This window comes from Tetrao urogallus (genome assembly GCF_951394365.1).
Source record: "Tetrao urogallus genome assembly, chromosome: 1".
Classification (NCBI taxonomy): Eukaryota; Metazoa; Chordata; class Aves; order Galliformes; family Phasianidae; genus Tetrao; species Tetrao urogallus.
Window position 1 is genome coordinate 57,459,764 of NC_136813.1, and position 19,756 is coordinate 57,479,519.

The following is a 19,756-nucleotide window of genomic DNA, read 5'->3' on the forward strand; positions in this document are numbered from 1 at the left end:
CTATTATTATCTGAAAGAATAACCCTCTGTAAGGCTTTATTTTTCATTGCTGAACAAGCACACTACACAGCTGAGATAAATACTGTTTCTAAGCAAAACAGAACTCTGCAGAGAGTACAGAGTGGATAACTCATATTTTCTAGATTTTCAGTAGTGATACCTGAGTCATGTATGTGCGCAGTGCAGCAGTCTTTTGCATTTCAAGATCTCTCCTGTCTGCAAATTGCTGACTGGCCAGACAGTCCTCGGATACTCACCATGCTGCTAGCAGAACTGAGAGCTACTAAGCATGGAGATCTGGCTCAAGAAGTCTCTAAACCTAGGACTGCTGAAAATCTGCAACATTACTTCAAGCTTACCACATCCTTATATATTTTCCCCCTTGCGATATCCAATGGACCACTCTCAAATGCAGAGCACAGGACTAAAGATATCTTTGGTTTGACCTATTACTGAATTCCAATGTAGGCTATGTAAGCACTACCGAATTCATTGCAGTCACACACTGGGACAACGCTGCCAAGAAAGGCAAGAGCAGTTAACCTGCCCACTTTCATAAATAAATCCATCTCCATTATTTTTCCACTCTATGTCCTTTGTTTTCCCAAAACTTCCAGTGAAGTTCATCACCCATGGCAGTTTTATATAACTGTCATGTGAAGAGTAACCATTTAGAATGTCCTCAAGAAACAGCTCTTGTATTTTGGGAATGAAAGTGTGGAGAAGGAAGATTCTCAGACTGCTTCTATCATGGTCAAACCACACATTTTAAAAGTTAATGTGTTTTAGCATTAAAGAACAGTGTCCAGTACAAAATCTAGCAAAAACTTCTAGAATATAAAACACTGGAAAAGAAAAATGGATGACACATTATCCAATACATAAGAATAATAAAGTGATGAAAGCCTCTAAAACCTGTAAGAAAAAATTAGTTTGCTAGGCAACATTGCAGTGCTACAGAAGTAACCTATGTACTTTCTACTTCTGATATTGTTACTTCTATCAATACTTAAAAATACAGTTTTTCATTATGTTAGAGAACCTCGAGCCTTTGTTTTTTTAACTGAAAATTCATACTTAATTTTATCACAATTGCTTACTCCTATCAGATTTCATTTGTGTTCCAAATATGTTCTGCAGACTACAAATTATAACTGATAAAAATGAAAATTAATGTATCTTCTCTGTCTGTCTGTACATAGTTTGAGAGGTTTATTTATTTTTTCCCAATATCCCGTGGTTGGTCCAAAAAAAAAGTTACACAGTATTTTACAGCCTCATGTTACTAGAATGCTTCAACTACACAGCAACTATATGGCAACTGTGTTGTGTATAATGGATTACAGCATATGGAAAGTAGAATTTGAGAAACTGACAACATGCTCTACCATAAAACTACCATACGCTATTTTACATCTCTTTTACATCTCTTTTTTACTTATGCATGGCAACCTTTTCTCAATTTCTTTTCAAGATTTACTCAATTTTTTTCTCAAGAAAATACAAAAAGTTCAACATTTAAAATTTAAGATACAAATTGACTCTTTGATTCAATGCATTGTGAAATTCAACTTAATCACACTTGAGTTTTAAGCAGTATAAATCTAAGCAGTATAAACTACAAACCTATAGCTATCTGGGGCCATATCATTTTATCTGTGATTTTTACTTTCAGGTCTTTTCCCTGCTTCATTCATAGGTATTGGTAGCTTTACTGCATTATTCTCATCTATCTTACTAAAAGGTTTCTTGGATCCATAGTGTTAAACTCATAATTCTGCTAAAGATAATGACAGATGATTTTACTGGCAATCATAACCGTGCATTTTACTACTCATAGAATTAAGGCTGAATTTAGATTTTTAGAATTAAAGTTGACAAGAAGAAAGGGAAAGGGGTCAAGGGGAAAAAATGAAGAAGGGGAAAAGGAAAAATGGGAAAAAGGGAAAAAATAAGAGATTTGGTAAATTTCCAAAATGAAACACTTGATCCATCAAATCACAGAGTTACAAAATGGCTGAGGTTGGCAGAGAGCTCTATCGAGGTAATCTTGTCCAACAATCCTGTTCAATTAGGGCCACACGTAGCAGGATGACCAAGGCCATGTCCAGTCAGGTTTATCTCCAATGACACAGACAGGATGCATCACTCTTAACAGAAAACACTTACAGTTTATTGGAAAGCGTGGGCAGATCATGGATGATCTCTTCATAAGGCTCTTCTTGAGATAAAGTAGGAACGGATAAAGGGTCTTTCATTTTTTCCTCCCAAACAATTTCAGCCTTCAGAAGCATTTCCTCAATAAACTCAGAAGCTGCAATATCTAAGACGTTGGAACATCAAGATATCAGACAAAAAGAAAAAACAGTACAGGAAAGCTCCTTTCAATTCAACTCTCCAGATCAAATTAAGATTAAGCTGACTGGATAACCATTTTGTTAAAACGAAAAGGATTGCTCCAGATACTGATCATAAAATAATACTTGAAATACATAAGCGAATGAATTCAGTATGAAATTAAGCTGTTCTGTGCAAAACCTCAAAACCCATTTGTGCAGTGAACTGAAGTATTTATTTAACAACTCAAAGGACATGAGGAGAAACAAACTCTTTCACCTGTGCACTTCAATGAAAACACAGTCAAATTCTTTTCAAATCTACTTCTACAAACAAGATTTATGTACAGAACCACTGAAATGAGATGTAATTGCAGACCAGAAATACAGTTAACTCAGTTGTATCTAATGCATACTAAATGTATTTAGCCAGCTGTATTATTAGGTGATCTCAGTTTAGTCCTTAGTATTTAATAAAAACTGTCATGTATCTAAATACAAACAACTTTCATGAGATTAAGTTTTTGTAAGTCCCCTAGCAGTACACCTGTAGATAACACATCATTTGAAGCATAACTTCACCTATTTTATTATGCAAAGGAAGTTTCTCCTACTAATCTGACAGAAAGAAAATACAGTTTTCTACAATGCTAGATTCCATCCTCAATTTTATTCCAGACTTAGAAGATTTCTTCTTTTCAGCACTACTACTTAGCATTATTGACATTAGTTCTGCATTGTTGATTGGGTTAGTTTTGAAGTCCCCTCCAACTTACGCTATTCTATAATCTTATTTTCCTTAGTCAGTACTTCGGATCCTGTTGCTATTTGGCCAAAGAAAGTGACTTATTCTGGGGGAAGCAATAGGTATTACATTTGAAAGCTGGACAGTGAAATTGTGTTTGGTCAGCAGCAACAGGGATTCTAGTTCATGAAGCATCTACTATTATCAACTGAGAAACAGAAAGGAATTCAGTAAGAAGTCACCAAGACTTACATCAAATGTAAGTGCAGCTATCACAAGGCACTCAAGAACTTAAAAGGAAAAAACAGAAATAATGATCAAAGAATGCAACAGATGGAAGAAAATGTCATCATGGGATATGAAACTGTTGACATGACCATGACAAGCAATTCTCAGCAGTATACAGAAAACATATATATGCATGTATGTATGTAATGTGTGTATACACACTACATAAAGTACATGCATACATGCACATGCATGTATGTGTGTGTGTGCATATTTATGTGTGCATGTCTGTGTATAACAAGCCAGCACGAAGGAAAGAAGTATCACGGTAACTAATATACAGAAAACTTGCATAGATTTTCACCTACCTGAAGGTTTCTCATTATTGCAGTTAAGAAGATTGGGATTTGCCCAGTGCGTCAAAAGCAGCTTCACAAGGCTGGTCTAAAATGGGTAAAAACAGAAAATGAAATGGCAGAAGTAGCACATTTGTCATTCAGTGAATTTTGTCCTAGCTGAAATCACCGAATAAACCAAAGGCAACAGCTTCAAAATTCCACTTTTTGCAGCTAATTTATGGCTTTGTATAAATCACAAGAGACAGAGTGAAATGTAGCTCTCATTCAATTTCACTGTATCCTCAGCATAGTCCAACCCCACAGACTCCCTCCATATTTAAATGCGTAAAGAAATCCTCATCAGCAAGGAAAAAAAACTAACCCTACATCATCACCTGTCAAAAGATTGAAATTGTAAGTATTTTTTTATGTCTAGTTTACCGTGTGCCACCACTTCCAAAGGGATATGAGTCACATCTACCCTGGAAGTAAATCTCTTCTTTGTTAGCAGTGAAAATTGGCATATTTATCTTACATTTACCAAGCCCATTTAACCTAATAGAAATGGTAGCAATTATAGTACAGTACGGTAGGGTAGAGTATTATAGAATAAAAAGGTCTAAAACATATTTTTCAAATCCCGCAAGAATGCTGCAGGCAATTGTTTTCGGCAAGCTTTCCTATCATTGCACCAAAGTCTCAGTGTACATTTATCCATAAAAGATGAACGTAATGTCTACGTTGAATTGGTTGGAGAGAAAGGAATAAGAAAGAAGGAATTTCATCAGAAACTACACAAGAAAAGGAAAAAATATGTTGTGAATGCAAAGATAGAGCACAGCTATGCTGGAATACTATTTGCACTTTCAGATAGATGCTAGGCAAATGGAATTTATAATGCAAATATAATCACCAGGGCTGGCCAGGGTGCGCTAGAAAGGAAAGTAAGCTGTGAAGGAAAGAAAGCATTCTCTACAGCAGAATAAAGGAGTTTAAAACAAAAACAAACAAAAAATAAAAAAAATTAAAAAAAAAAACCTGAAACCTGAATTCAAAGGGAAAAGCTAGCAATTTTAAAAATAGGCATAAAAACAGGCAGCAAATAAATAAACACACAAATAAATAAAGGATTAAAAGGATGGAAATCATTGCAATATAAACAGTAAAATTCAATGTGGATTCAATAAATAGCAGACAATCTACTTGGGAGGAGCATGATAAGGACGAATCAGCTAAACACAAAGATAAAAACCCTCTAACCTCTCATCACAGAAAAACAAGGAAAGCACTTTTGTAAATTTCTATTAAATTAAAAAAAAAAAAAAAAAAAAAAAAAAAAAAAAAAGTCTTGCTCTTCTCAGTTTTCTAATGCTGGTTTCCTATTCTGTCAGTAGCAGCAGAAAATTCAGCAAACTGAGAAAGCGGGGAGGAAGCCTTATTTCCAAATCCAATTAGCTCTGCTTTCAACAAAGAACCCTCAACACATATTTTTCTGTGTTTTTTCCTATGAAAAAATGGAACATGCTTAGTCACTGAGCTAAGTAAATTGGTAACAGTTACATAATCTCATCAACAGCCATTATGAAAAAGTGGTAGTTGTATCAAAATCATGTTTTTTCATGCACTTGCATCTTACTAACAATAAATAGCTTTTTGAGTTACCAAATCTTTGGCTTTGTGCTACAAAAAGATCATTCCCTGGTACAAGGTCAATGCTTCCTGCTGTTAAGGAAATAACTCCAGCTGGAAATCCTTGATTCAGGTCACTGCTAATTTCAGATAACTGCTTTTGAATAAGCAGAAATGTCTTAGTTTTAACTTCATCCTTTTATATTTCAGGAAAAGTATTTTAAAATCCAACCGTCACATCTTCAGAATTGTGCTAACAACAGAAATATTTACTTAACAATCACAGCAAGTTATCACTGTCTGAAAGTATTTCTATTGAATTGAAGAGACAAAAATGAATTAGATATGACTAAGATAAGAAAAATTGCAGACAATAAGAAAAAAAATTGACACATCCTTCTTTTCTTACTTTTCAGCATTGTCTGTGCTGGTTTATATGGGCTGAACCAAAAGTAATGCCTCTTATTTTATTACACTGGTCCATAACCCAGAGTTGGATGTTGGTGGTATGGCAGTAGAGGCTGAACCTTCTCACCATATTCTGTTACATTTTGCTGCTATGCAACAGACTGCAGTAGAGAGGCAATCCGACAAAATGGTATCTGACATGGAAGCGCATATGAAGCAAAGATGTGTCACTGAACTCCTCCATGTACAGATTTAAAAAATGAATAAGGGATGTTTCACTGTGCACAGAGAAGTACAAGTCATGGAAATTATTTAAAATATCTTCCTTAAAAAACATCACTTGATTCTCCTTTGATGCCACTAATCATTCAGTATCTTTTGACAGGATTCCAAGAGACTTCTTTCACCCTACGTCCTCTTCTTGGAACTTAGCTCTGAGCATTCCTCTTTATAAAACTGCATGATGGGGCAGAGTAAACAGCAAGTTTGTTGTTGACACAAAATGCTACAAGCTTGCAACAGAATGGTTGGAAGACTGCGCAGGGGAAACGGACCTGGGGGAAATGTTTGACACTTGAGTGAACATAAGCCTGCAGTGTGCCCAGGGGTCCAAGAAGACCAATGGCATCATGGCTTGTATCAGAATTAGTGCTGCCAGCAAGAGCAGGGAAGTGATCATCCCTCTGTACTCAGTATTGATAAGACTGCATCTCAAGTACTGTGTTCAGTTTTGGGCCCTTCACTACAAGAAAGACATCAAGGCCCTGGAACATGCTCAGAGAAGGGCAACAAGGCTCATGAGGGGTCTGGAGCACAAACTTTATGAGAGGCTGAGGAGGGTCAGGGGTGACCTTACTGCTCTCTATGACTACCTAAAGGGAGGTTGTAGTGAGATGGGAGTTGGCTTCTTCTCCCACATAACTAGCGATAGGACTTGGAGGAATGCCTCAAGTTGAGCCAGGGGAGATTAGATTGGATGTTAGGAAATACTTCTTCTCCAAGAGGGTGGTCAGGAACTGGCTGCTCAGGGAGGTGGTAGAGAGTCACAGTCCCTGTAGGTGTTCAAGAAACATTTAGATGTTGTACTGAGGGACATGGTTTAATGGGAAATATTGTTGATAGGTGGATTGTTGGATGCATGATCTTAGAGGTCTTCCAATCTTGGTGATTCTATGATTCCATGGGAGGAGTGGATGGTACACAGTGGGTTTATGCTGCCATTCAGAGGGATCTCAGTGGTCTGGAGAAATGAGCTGAACGGAGCCTCGTGTATTTCATCAAATGGAAATACCAAATGCTGCCAGAGGAGAACAACAACCTCAGGAAGCAAGACATGCTAAGGACCACTGAGCTGGAAATAGGTCTGCACAAAAGGACTTTTGCTTCCTGGTAGACCCCAACTATTCTGTGAATCTATGTGATGCAGTAAATTTCATGTATGGCTTTTCCAAAGAAGACCACTTCGTCTCTATGTGAATCAATCTGTTAGTAAACTTTTAATAGTTTGAATATTTGTGGACATAGAAAATTCTCAATGAAAATATATTAAGAAAGATTATACTATTACAATTTACAAATCATATTTAAGTAAAAAGATTTTTGCATTTCAAAACTCCCAGCTTGATAAACAAGACAGACTGCATCATCAAACATGCAGACAGACTACTACAGTCACACCAGCAGAAGTAGCAAGTAAGAAAAAAAATGAAGTTTGCCTACAGTAAATTTCAGTACTCAAAGGAAATATTACAGAAAAAGAAAGTGTGATTCACATTAATGAGAGCATTATGATCTAAGGAGCTAGAAAAATAAACACAGATGAATACAGAAAACATTTACTGGGCAGGGGGGCACTGGAGTTGAACAGTTCTTTAAAACTAATGAAATATGGAGTTCAACATTGAAAATAAAAAGTTATGAGGGGAAAAAACAATCAATAAATAATTACAGTAAGCATATTAAGCATATTATGAAAATACAACTTTCCCTTAAAGGTAAAGGGGCTAAGTTTTACCACACTAGACATTAGCAAATCTTTCTGTTTTAAAATTGGACATTTCCTACCACGCTTATTGACATGGTTCACCACTAACCATTTGTTCTTCCACTTAGTTTTGATTTCCCAAGCTCTTTCTCTTTATTCTCTTTATCTGAGACTCCTAATTCCTTATATGTATCTCAATAACTTCTTTTCTTCCATCTTCTACTGGTGCTGCTACACTTTGTTTGGGAAAATGTTATTTTTCTTCTCCTTCTTGACACCCATCTCTCAAGTCTCTTTGACTGAGTCTTCCCTACCCTACACTTGTAATTGCCTTCCACTTACTGTTATTTTTTTAGGCTCCCACTCCATTTTCTCTGGAAGTGGTCCCAAGCATGCCCTCATCCACAATGAGAAAAAGACACATTATGGAAAACCAAAGCTTCATAGATTCACAGAATGGTTTGGGTTGGAAGGGACCTTTAAAATCACCCGGTTCCAACCTCCCTACTGTAGGCAGGGACACCTCCCACTAGACCAGGTTGCTCAAAGCCCCACCCAGCGTGGCTTTGATTGCTTCCAGAGAGGGGGCATCCACAACCTCTGAGCAATCTGTTCCAGTGTCTTGACACCTTTAGAGTAAAAAATTTCTTCCTAATACCCAGTCTAAATCTTCATGATGTTAGCATGGGGTTTCAATGATCTTTGACCAAAAACAGCTTTATTTTGGACCATAAATCTCTTGTGGGGAAAAGCATAAATCCCCAAGAATTATTTTTTTAAAATCTAAGATATTTAAACACACATCTAAACACAACAAAACACTAGGCAGAACCCAAGAAATACTAGTGGTTACACCATTATCAAGAGTAGTCTTCACCACTGAGTGAGATGGATTACATCTGTACTCATAAGAACCTGTTGCTCAAAAGGTTAAACTTTATTTGACTGAGCTTGAAAAGTGAGTATTATCCTTACCATGTCAATTTTTACTAGGCACTTTGCTAGAATTGCTGCCTGTGACTTTTTATGATTTGTTGTGTTGTTTGTTTGTTTGCTTTTAAGAAAAAAACTGTCAGAAAGATAAATCAGTCAAAAATGAAGCACTCCTGAGAGTAGGGTGTGGGAAAATATACTCCTCAGTCCTCGTGAGCTCCCATGTTTGTACAGAGTGAAGACTTGGTATTAGACGAAGTGTTAACCAGAGAAAATCTGGATGTTAAAAAGCTAAGCAATAAAAAATATAAATCCATAAAATAATAAAGTAAAATCAATAAAATAATAAGTTTGTTATTACTATTATTATCACTATTAGTACTAAGCTCTTATAGCAGAATTGTTGTAACTTGAGGCTGGTTACATATTCTGTAGACAGAATAAATACAATCAGATAAGTCATCACAGAAAAAAACTACTTAGAAAAACATTGGAGAATTGTATTTAATTAATTAACAGGCACTTCAAAAAGCATCAAAGATATTAAGAAAAGTGCAAATTAGGAACCTACATTCAGTTAAGCTACTGGGGAGTGAAACAAACAAAAGCAGAGCAAGTGACAGACTCTCAACACCTGTAAGATAATCATTAAATTATTTGAGATAGTGTGATTTCATTTTTAAAGACCATGTACTAGCTGCTCATTACAAAACAGTACACCTTAAAAAACTGAATCTCATATAAAGCCAAAGTCTCATAAATAAATATCTAAATAGGAGTAGTATTTTTGCATTTCCTCTGCAATTGCAAACTTGATCAATTTTACTGTTACAGACATATGAAATCATGTCTGACACTCATTACAGATCTCCTTTCTTAACACAGTGTAGACCAGGACAATATTTTCCCTATTTGAGAAAAAAGAAAAGAGGACTGTAGCCACCTGCGGTCAGCAAAATGGAACAAATGAGAAAAAGTAGGTTGCAGGAGTGAGAGTAGCAGCAGGGAGGGGGAAAAAAAATAACATAGCATGGATAAAGTGATGGACTTTGGAACTAGTAGCATCAAATAAATGAAGTGAAAGGCACAAAGCGGGATGTGGCAACAAGCCAGGATGTAGGCAGAGATGGATTAAGTAGAAAAAGAAAATGAAAGAGGAAAGTGACATTGTTAGGAAAAACCACTGAGACCGAACAAGAGGGACTGGGATTGTGAGCAAGTGGAAAACAAGTGGGAAAATGGGATAAGTACAACAGAAGGGCAGTAATTTTGGCACAAGTCAAAGTAGAGAAAAGAGAAATCTTGGATTAGAACCAGAGAGAGGAGGGACAGAAACTGGCTGTTCAAGGAAAGAAGGATTGGGATAAGAATACTAGAAATAGGGCATGAAGCCGGAGATGGGACAATAAATCAATGGAATAAAGACAAGAATTGAACAGATCGAAGGAAATCGAGCAAATAAGGCCAAAAATGGGAAGGACAAACTGTAAAAACTGTGTCTGTTCATAAACAGGGCTTGGAATGGAACCCAGATTTTCCCAGTGTCATTAACTGCCTTTCTGTAGTCAGCGTGCTTAACCTACATTGCTTAAAAGCACCTTTTAGGCCTCTGGAATAGCTTGAGTAAAGACAACCTAATACTGTTTTAACTAACGAAGTGATTTAGATCACTTCTGGTTTTTTCAGAATGACTTCAGCAGTCATTACTTCAAGACTATAACCTATTCTTCTATTTTTGAGACCTTAAGGGAATTAGACAAGTATATATATATATATACACATACATATATATATATATATGTATAAAACATTATGGGATCTCATGATTTAAGAAGCATTAAGTTACATTCATACAAGTCCTGTATTAGTACTACAGTGGATCACAAATCTGGTAATTCTCAAAGTTTGTACCTGAACAGTCCTATTAGCCTTCTTTATTACATATCACTCTCCTGTATTTATATATACATACCTATGTATACGAGCAAAAGTTCCTATCAGTGGTATTTCAGGAAAATTAATTTTAATTTCAATTATTGTGATCTTGCAGTAATTGAATAAAAATATAATGCAACCTGTGTAAAGCTGTGTATTTCAGCTTTAACAATATCCTGTAACCAGCTCCATTTTGTAAATAAAGCTGCCACAAGTCTGTGTATGAAGCTCAAACGTTTATATCTATTTTCTTACCATTTGGTATTGTGTGAATCTAGCTTCTTTTGCCTTAGTGTTGTGCATTCGTAATTAGCATTTGAAAGATCTACCGAAACCTTCTGAATATATTGAGAGTGAAAGACAGATATCACAAGCAGAAATCCCAAAGAAGTCTCCCTGCTTGGGGAAAATGAGAGTAATTGGATCTGAAGGGAAATGCTGCTGCTCTACCTGAGTATCATCATGAATGCCAAAGATGAACAAAAAGATAAAAGAAAAGAGGGTGAGATATGTCTGGATAAAATATACTCAAAAGGGTTCTCTGACCATAAATGAAAGTTTCCAACTGCTTGTTCAGGAAAATATGTATTCCCTGAGTGACTATATTATTCTTTTTGAAATACTGAACAGGCACCTCCTTCCTTTGGTTCCACTCATTGAGAACATTTGTGGAATATGTTTGCAGAAGTCCGTAAATTGCATTAAAAGGAATTACTATGGCAGTGGACAAACTTGAATGAGATTTAGTATCATTTCACAGAATGAGTTCAGGTATCCTATCTACACTGAAGAACATTCTAATCATCTCTATTCTTTCATATTTTGAGATCAACATGCGCATTAGAAAAATCTTCACAGCTCAGTTGAATCACTAATATGCCCTTGTAACAAGAAGCAAATTAGACTATTAGTAACAAGATGTGTACTCCCAGACTTCAGATGCAAAATACCATGTTTAGATGAACCAGACAGACAAAATGATATTACTTCATCCAGGCAGAGAAGCCAATCAAACGTGTAATAAGAAGGGATAACATGCTTACAGAATGGCAATTTCATGCACAAATTTTGAAAACAACACAGGATATATAAAATAAGCTAATAAATGTGTTAGGTATCTGAGCTCTCCAAACATATTTTATGTACTTATGCTTAGCGGGAAATCTTTGCTAGTGTGAGAGTTCCTTTTGGAGAGACAGACAGCAGCTCAACAATTATCTTTTTTTGTTTGACATCATGAAACTGTTAAAGCCTCAAAGCCACAGGCTAAATCTGCCTTGCTAAATAAGAGAGTGCAATGAAGCAAGCTTAAGTACCCCTTATAATCCATACTGCTTAACTGTTAGCTCTGTCCCCAGCCCTGCTTCGGACCACTCCAAGCAGCTCTCTAAAAACAAGACTAATCTCCTACAGAGGAAGCTAGCTCTAAACAACATGAACATGAGCCAGACTGCTGCCTGGCCTAATCCCTAGCTTTCTTTGATTTAGCATTTCAACAGTTTAGACATTAGCAAACAGCTTTCCCCAAGGATGAAATTTGGGGAGAGGTAGTGTTTAAGCTACTGGGGAGTCAGCTCTGACTTGCGTGTCTCTGAGAGCTGTTTTGAAAGGTGACATTTCTGTGATAAACAACAAAGAAACAGCTTGTGCCTGGGAATTGTGCCAAAATACCCAAGGCGAGCATCAGAGCCCACTCCCAGCACAGGGAGGGAAGCATGCGTACTCCTGATCACAGCAGCCTGGGAGGCGTCCAGCAGTAACAGCACTCCCTCCCAGTGCATATTCTTAGCTGTTCACACGGAGGGGACATGCTAAAACCAAATGAAGGGATCAGCCTGAGAGATGCAAGTTGCCTTCCTGCTGTTGGTGTCAGTGCCGGCCTCAGGTGTGGTAGCTGATGGCAGGTCCACTGCAGAGTGTACAGGCAACAGCCTAAAGAGCAGCACTCTCCATGCTGGATGGGAATGAGACAACGAGTTAACATTTACATCAATGTGTATGTTCAAAAGACACTGCAAAATTTACTTAGGCAATCCTGGCATATTCCAATTTCTTGAGGCTTGTTGTGCTGCCTTTATAATCTTATTTTGAAGAGGTTTTTATGCGTCACTAACGCAGATTTACATAAGTGTTGAAGAGTTATTATATTCCATGTTATTATGAAGGTATTGAGCAACTCTGGCCTTAATACCTCAATAGTATCTATTTTTGGTATTATCTAAGAATCTCAACTTACATTAAAACGTTTAAAAAAAAAAAGGGTTTTGTCCTCACATTTTCAGGGTGGAAAATGAAAACAGTCCTAGAAACTTAGTGAAGCCTTGCTAAAAAATATCCCTATTTTTTAACACTATTACCATTATTTTTTAATGTTTGCAGCTGGCAGTATTTCAATTAGTAGTCTAACAATGTACTAATTGGTAACCTAATCATCTTACAGACTGAACTGCAAGTAGCAGCTTCAGCTACCTCATCCTGCACTCAACAGCCATTTCACAGAATCATATAATCATAGAATGGCCTGAGTTGAAAAGGACCACAATGATCATCTAGTTTCAACCCCCTGCTATGTGCAGGGTCGCCAACCACCAGACCAGGCTGCCCAGAGCCACATCCAGCCTGGCCTTGAATGCCTCCAGGGATGGGGCATCCACAACCTCCTTGGGCAACCTGTTCCAGTGTGACACCATCCTCTTTGTGAAAAACTTCCTCCTAATATCTAACCTAAACCTCCCCTGTCTCAGTTTAAAACCATTCCCCCTTGTCCTATCACTATCCACCCTTGTAAACAGCCTTTCCCCCTCTTGTTTATATGCTCCCATTTAGTGCAAATATTCCTCAAACTCAGTAGTGCTATCCTATACTATGCAATAAAAAAAGAAATCCTGCACACACACACACTTGGACATTAATAGCACAATTCATTTATCGTTCACTTATAAACTTTTTCAATATTTGAACTATAGCCATTTTTGCAAATAGTACATAGTAAATTTATCAGTGACTAGAAAGTTTGATGCTGCTTTTGTTTACAAATATATACATAAGTATAGCTAGAGAGCTTCTTAAACATCAGACAAGGTATACTGGCACTCTTAGTTATTCTCTTTTTGCAAGAAATTCATTATAGGGATGCTTCTGATAAGAGAGGTGTGAATGTAAGTCACTAACTTTGCTCCCTCTGTAGGATGATGCCTAGGGAGAAGCAGAACATTCCATGGGTGCCTGACTCACTCTTTGGACTTCTGAAAATCTTTTCTGGGATGGATTTCTCTAATATATTTTTAAAGAGTTCAAGTTAGAGCTTTAACATCTGTGAGTTGCCCATGTCCTCTATAATCAGAGGGAGGGGCAGACCGCCAAGTAGTGATTTATCCCACCTACATTAAATGCACTTCTTCAGAACCATCTGAATTGCGTTCTAGAGGTTATTCTCCATACTGGCAAGGCAATGCTTTGAATTTGTGTTTAAGTTGTAATTAGCTAAATTACATAAAACTACTTTTGCCATTATTAAGGTGCTTGTACAAGCCAGGGTTTGATTATACAGTGTGGGTGTAACGTCTTTCAAACGCTCAGCTCAGGATAACATATCATTGCTCCACCAAATCTCATATAGTCTATTGTGGAAGCTAGAAAAATAAGCTTTCTAATCCACATATATTGTGGATTAATTCACAACTTGAGCTTTGTTCCGTGAAATTCCAGTGCCTTTATTCTTCATAAATTTCCTCCTTTACAGCTGCAAATTAATTTTTCTCACTAGAAATCTTAAATTTCAGTGGATTCAATTTATTTATTTCCATGTAAAGTAACCTAGTTCCAACTCTGTTCTTGGTACGGTCTTACAAATAGCCATGTCAGGGGGTGGAGGTCATTCTTCTTTGACATTCTGTATATTTGAGAACACAAAACTTTGCACGTACAGAGCTTAAGTCCTTTAGATGAGTCTAGATACCACTCAAAAGCAACATTAAATAACATTACTCACATTTTTCATACGGTGATGTACAAAATTTATGTATGTGCTGTCTGTAATATAAATCAGTTTAAGAGCATTGTCTGAAACTGGTAAGGAGTGCATTATCCCAGATCAACACGAGACAATCAGCAACACTTTGAGGACCACTTCACATTCAAAAGCAATATTTAAGATAGTATGCATCTTAGTAAAACTGAGGTGAAATAATGGATTATAACTTTTAAAAAACGTGAATTAAAAAGACACAAAACTCTTCACAGAAAACACAATAAAAGACTCAGGGAATACTTGTGACTGTATTTTCCCATTTTAAAAGAAATTTGCTTCATTATTTAAATCTAAATGGATCTCAATCATTCATTTAAACATGAAATTGTAAGGAACTTTAAAATGGCTGCCTTTCTGCTGGAAGTACAAATGGTACTGCATCGAAGTAAAACCAGATAGATTTTTTACAGTCTTCTGATAGAGCACACAGTTTATTATCGTACTAAGATTTTCAAGTGAAGCTTTTAAACAAAGTCTAGTACAAATACAAGTTACAAGAGGGTGAAACTGTAAGGGCCAGAGACAGCAATTTATATTTATGTCTTTCCCAGAAAACATGAATATGTTTGGCTAAAAAATAACTGATTTCTTGGAAATATATTTTAGATTAAAACAGGCTACCTCAAGTTATGCCTGTTCTAAGGTTATTCCCATTCTGACATATTTTTTCCCAAAAAAGTAACAATTCTCGACAACTCAAAATGGAAACGTAAATACAACATGATCATGAATTCCCACTAAGGCTAAATGTTTTTCAAAATTACCGTAAGAAAGGAAATTTTAAAAACACTTAGATAGGTTAGCTACAGTATGAATTATTTTCCCTGACATAGCATAAAACCTTAGTCATAAAGCTATTTCAGTGATTTATTAGTTACAGTGGAAATCCATATTCAAGTCATATTTATTTTCTAAATAGGGAAGATTCTTGCTGAGTATTTTCTTAATTTTAATGACAAGTACAATGTTACTTTATTTGCATGAGGAGTCAGGGACCCATGATAAGCATAAGTGGTCCCTGTCTCCTCACCAAAACCTCTGGGAATACTATGAATTACTGCTACCACCCACCTGGGACATAAATGGAGACACAATTCAAAGCACCAGTGAAATAATAGCTCACACCCAAAATCACATTTCTGCAATCCAATTACTTCTGAGTAAGAGTTTTCCTGCCTTTCTGAAGTCAAACACAGATAGTATGAGTATGTGTCTACTTGCAGTACAACATCAAATCCAGAAGGAACAGTAAAAGTACTTTTATTGGAACTACAGAATAGCACTGTATAGGATGGGATGAGAAAAATAAAACTACACGCTACACAGAACGTCACCAATGCTTCCCTGGCTAACAATATGTGCATTCAGTATATTTTTGCAGACAAGTGTTCTCTGTAAATTTAGCCATCCAGCAATTAATTTCAGAGTGTATGTATTAACTCATAGATATATATAGGTGTGTATACATATATGTATTTATATACCTTTATACACACACACAACTATGGCTTAATCTACTCTGAAGGCATGCTGGGTGTCTCAATAGGAAAAGCCTATATCCTAGCAGAATTAACTGGTTTCAAATACACACATATTCACAACTGTTTCACTATACCTTTGTCAGCAAGAAGTTAAATTCTTCCTAAAAAATATTATTTACTTTTTGAAGACCAAAAAGAGTTTGGAAGATGATTATTCTATTAAAATGAGAACACATACAGTAAGAAGCATTTATGTCATGTGAATAACTAAGAGGACGTTGATCTCGGTCATTTTCCATATGCCACTTATAGTACAGAAAAGCATTTTTTCACATTAGGAAAAGAATAGTGTCCCTGACTTGAGTGTATTTCTTATTGCTACACAAGACTACCATAAGGAGAAGGAGATGAAAAAGACATGCTTTACCTGTCCATACTTTGCAGCTAAATGTAGAGGTGTCCAGTACTGATTATCCACCACATTGAGATCAGCCCCATGATCCAGTATCAGAGATGCAACATTCTTGTAGCCATTTGCACAGGCCACATGCAGCTGGAATAAGAAAATATCTATCTTAAAGTTTTCAGAAAAAAAACATAAGGTACTACTGTATATCTTGTATATGATGGTTGCCTCACAGACATAACTGGATAAATCATGATTAAAAAACAAAAACAAAATGCACGTGAGAGCAACATTCTAGAAGACCATAGAATAATCTTATTTAGCATTTATAAACAAAACCCAAAAATAAAATAAAAAAAAAGAACATTGTCTTATTGACATCTGTTCAAACAATTTAGTCTCACTAAATCATTTTCATACTTCATCCATTATTCCAATATCTATTTCTAACATAGTCACAGACTTCATGAGCCCAGGAATATTCACACAGTTTAGCAAAGCTTGTCCTAGGCCTAACTTCCTTCTGTGACAGTTCAAATATCCCAGATGTGAGCTGATGCTGAAATGAATTCAACAACACATCATCACAGTACATTCACTTCTATGATTCTATGTATTTTCCACAGAAAACTAGAACATCCTCAAAAACACTACAGAGATTATATTTCTTTTATTTGCATTGCTTCACTAGACACTTCATTATTTTGTGCGGTATTGCCTTAACAGTTTTAGTTAACTTTCTATACCAGGAAACTTCATTTCAGAACTGCCATGGGACAGAGAAAGGGGAAAATACAGTAACAGAATGATAAAAGCTCCTCTCAGGAGGTCCCACAGCATACCATCCTGTTAAAGCAGGGATAAATTCACAAGTAGCCATGCTTGCTTGGGACTTGTTTGAAATAGTAAAGACAGAATGAGAGACAAGGCACTGAGGACTGCAGTGGCGAGTGAAAGAGGCAGATAAAAAATGTCTCTGTTAATGGGTGAGTTGAGAAATTGCATTCATAGATGAATACACATTAAGGCAATACAAATTACTTACTCCAGTACTAATTAAGTGAAAGAGGAAATGCAATAAGGAATCCTACATCAGGGGGAAACCATCACTTGCACATTTAGGTGGAAATTGGTTCTCCCTACTGCGGGGGATTAGAATTATCTTGGAAGGTGGCAGGATGTAATTCCCCATCACAGTCACAAAAAATCAATCTCAGTGCTGGTCAGTGAAGACGGGGTTAAGCAAGATTGTACAAATGGAGAACTGTGATTAAAGGGGGTAACTTGTAAGCCAAAATAATGTAACCCAACTACATGGGTTTTTCTGCCCTTTGAAGTAATGTTAGCCCAAGAGACGATTTTTCTAAGAATTTGAATGGATGACTGATGGCAAGAAACCTCTCACAATAATCCTCTTCCTAAACCTCTTCCTAGAACTGTGTGGTTCCAAAGCCTCAATAAGACCAGGAGACACCAAATCCCGTCCTGGAAATTATTTGCCACTATTGTTTTATTTCTGGTTTAGCTGCACCTGAAAAAGGTACATGAAATTTTCTTTATGAACATTTCTGATGCAGAAGGATGAAATAAATACATTACAGCCCACCACAAATCTTCCCAGAAATAGAGGCAGAACACCAAAACTATAAATGTTCTAATTTCAAATACACAGAAACCTCAAAAATTTCCTATAATTCCATACAGTTTTAACCTTCTGTTTTTAACAAAAGAAACTGCATTTTGAATTCAAACTTCAATTTGATAAGTGCTATTTTAAAGCAGTTTCAAAGCTCAGAGGACAAAGGAAGCATTTGTGACTGAAATTTATTTAAAAAATTACAGAAAATACTATCAGAAGAACTAGCTTTACCACATATCACTATATGCAGCACAGACACATATATACGTATGTGCTATCATTCTGAGAGAGCGTGCGTCTATATGTCATTTTTCCTTATTAATCCTTAATTACACATGGCATTATCTAAAGCATGAAAAGAAGGTTGATTGTGACATACAGAGTATAAATCCTTCAGGAAGAAGAAGCAGGACTTAGTGCCACTCTTCTCTGAGCTTACCACCAAAAAGAAAAGTCTATATTTGTATCTGCTGGTAGATGTGGATTGTCCAGAGATATTGCACTGCTCCCTGCTCGGGATACAGCACCTATTCCACCCCTATGGTATCTGATCTGTTGCTTAGCAATCTGTGCTGAAGATCTAGAGTCAGGCTGGTTGTAGTCTTGTGCAACAGTGATCTTACCAACTGTCAGTGAGTTGGATGTGGCTTGTCACCATGTTGACAAGTTTATCTTCTTGGTATTCTCCATATAAAAAAAACCATACTGCTGACTATGACATACAGTATACTTTCAGAAATGGTGAATATAAAATATATTCAATTGATTACAATTAGTAAATACTAAAGCATGTGAAAAAAAAACAGTATTATCTGGGGAAAAAAAGTGTGCTGAATGTCAATCACCACAATTAAAGCAACTCTTAGTTTCTGGCATAGTTTCAAACATAATTATATTTAAACCATATCATCTTAGAGTCTATGAACAGAAAATATATCTTATTTTCTACTTACAACTGACATCTATGTTTTTTTCTCTGTACTGACAGATTTAGAGTAACAAATCTGTTCCCAGAGCCCTTTGATATATAAAGAGTTATTACAGACTGGCTGACTCCACAACCATGAACAGAAACAGAACAGACTAACAAATTCTGTATTTCTCACCAATTTGTACGACAAAACTTTCCACGTAACAGAAACCTTGAACAAAAGCAAAATTATTCACTTTGTAGCTCCTTGTGGCAAGACTATGAAGGAACTCCAGAAAGCAAAGGTCAGTATAAAAACTGATCACACAAAAATGCCCCATTGGTCCACATCCACATCCCACACACACAAATAAATAAATAAATAAATAAATAACAACAAAGAAACTATCCAAAGTGCTTTTCTCCTGGTTCACAAAGTACTGTTAAACACATTTCATACATGCACTTCAACTATTCCTGCTAACTTCTGAAAAGGTTTTATGCAATGTGACAATCAGACAAATTGGTGACTTGGTTAAATGAAGCCAATTCTGACCAAAGTAGTAAAAAGAGCAAAATACAAGTTGCATTTTACTGGAAGTTAACAGCTTGGCTTCAGTGTATCAGGAAAGTGGAAGTTAAACATAATGCTTTTATAAATTAAATTCCTTGAGAAAAAAAAATGGATAGGAGATCTATCAGCAGAAAATGTACAATGAGAACCTACAGTTAAAAAATAACACGCAAACTTGGA

At 36.3% G+C, this 19,756-nt stretch overlaps 1 protein-coding gene across 1 annotated transcript in view; it reads right to left on the reverse strand.

Annotated features, from left to right (window-relative positions):
• The window catches only part of MYO16 (myosin XVI), a gene marked incomplete at both ends in the record, with an annotated part of 283,559 nt that overhangs the window by 174,099 nt on the left and 89,704 nt on the right, over positions 1-19,756 (reverse strand). The window contains 3 exon segments of the mRNA XM_079549224.1: positions 2,170-2,323; positions 3,678-3,753; positions 16,475-16,600. Of these exon segments, the coding sequence (XP_079405350.1) occupies positions 2,170-2,323; positions 3,678-3,753; positions 16,475-16,600 (356 nt within the window).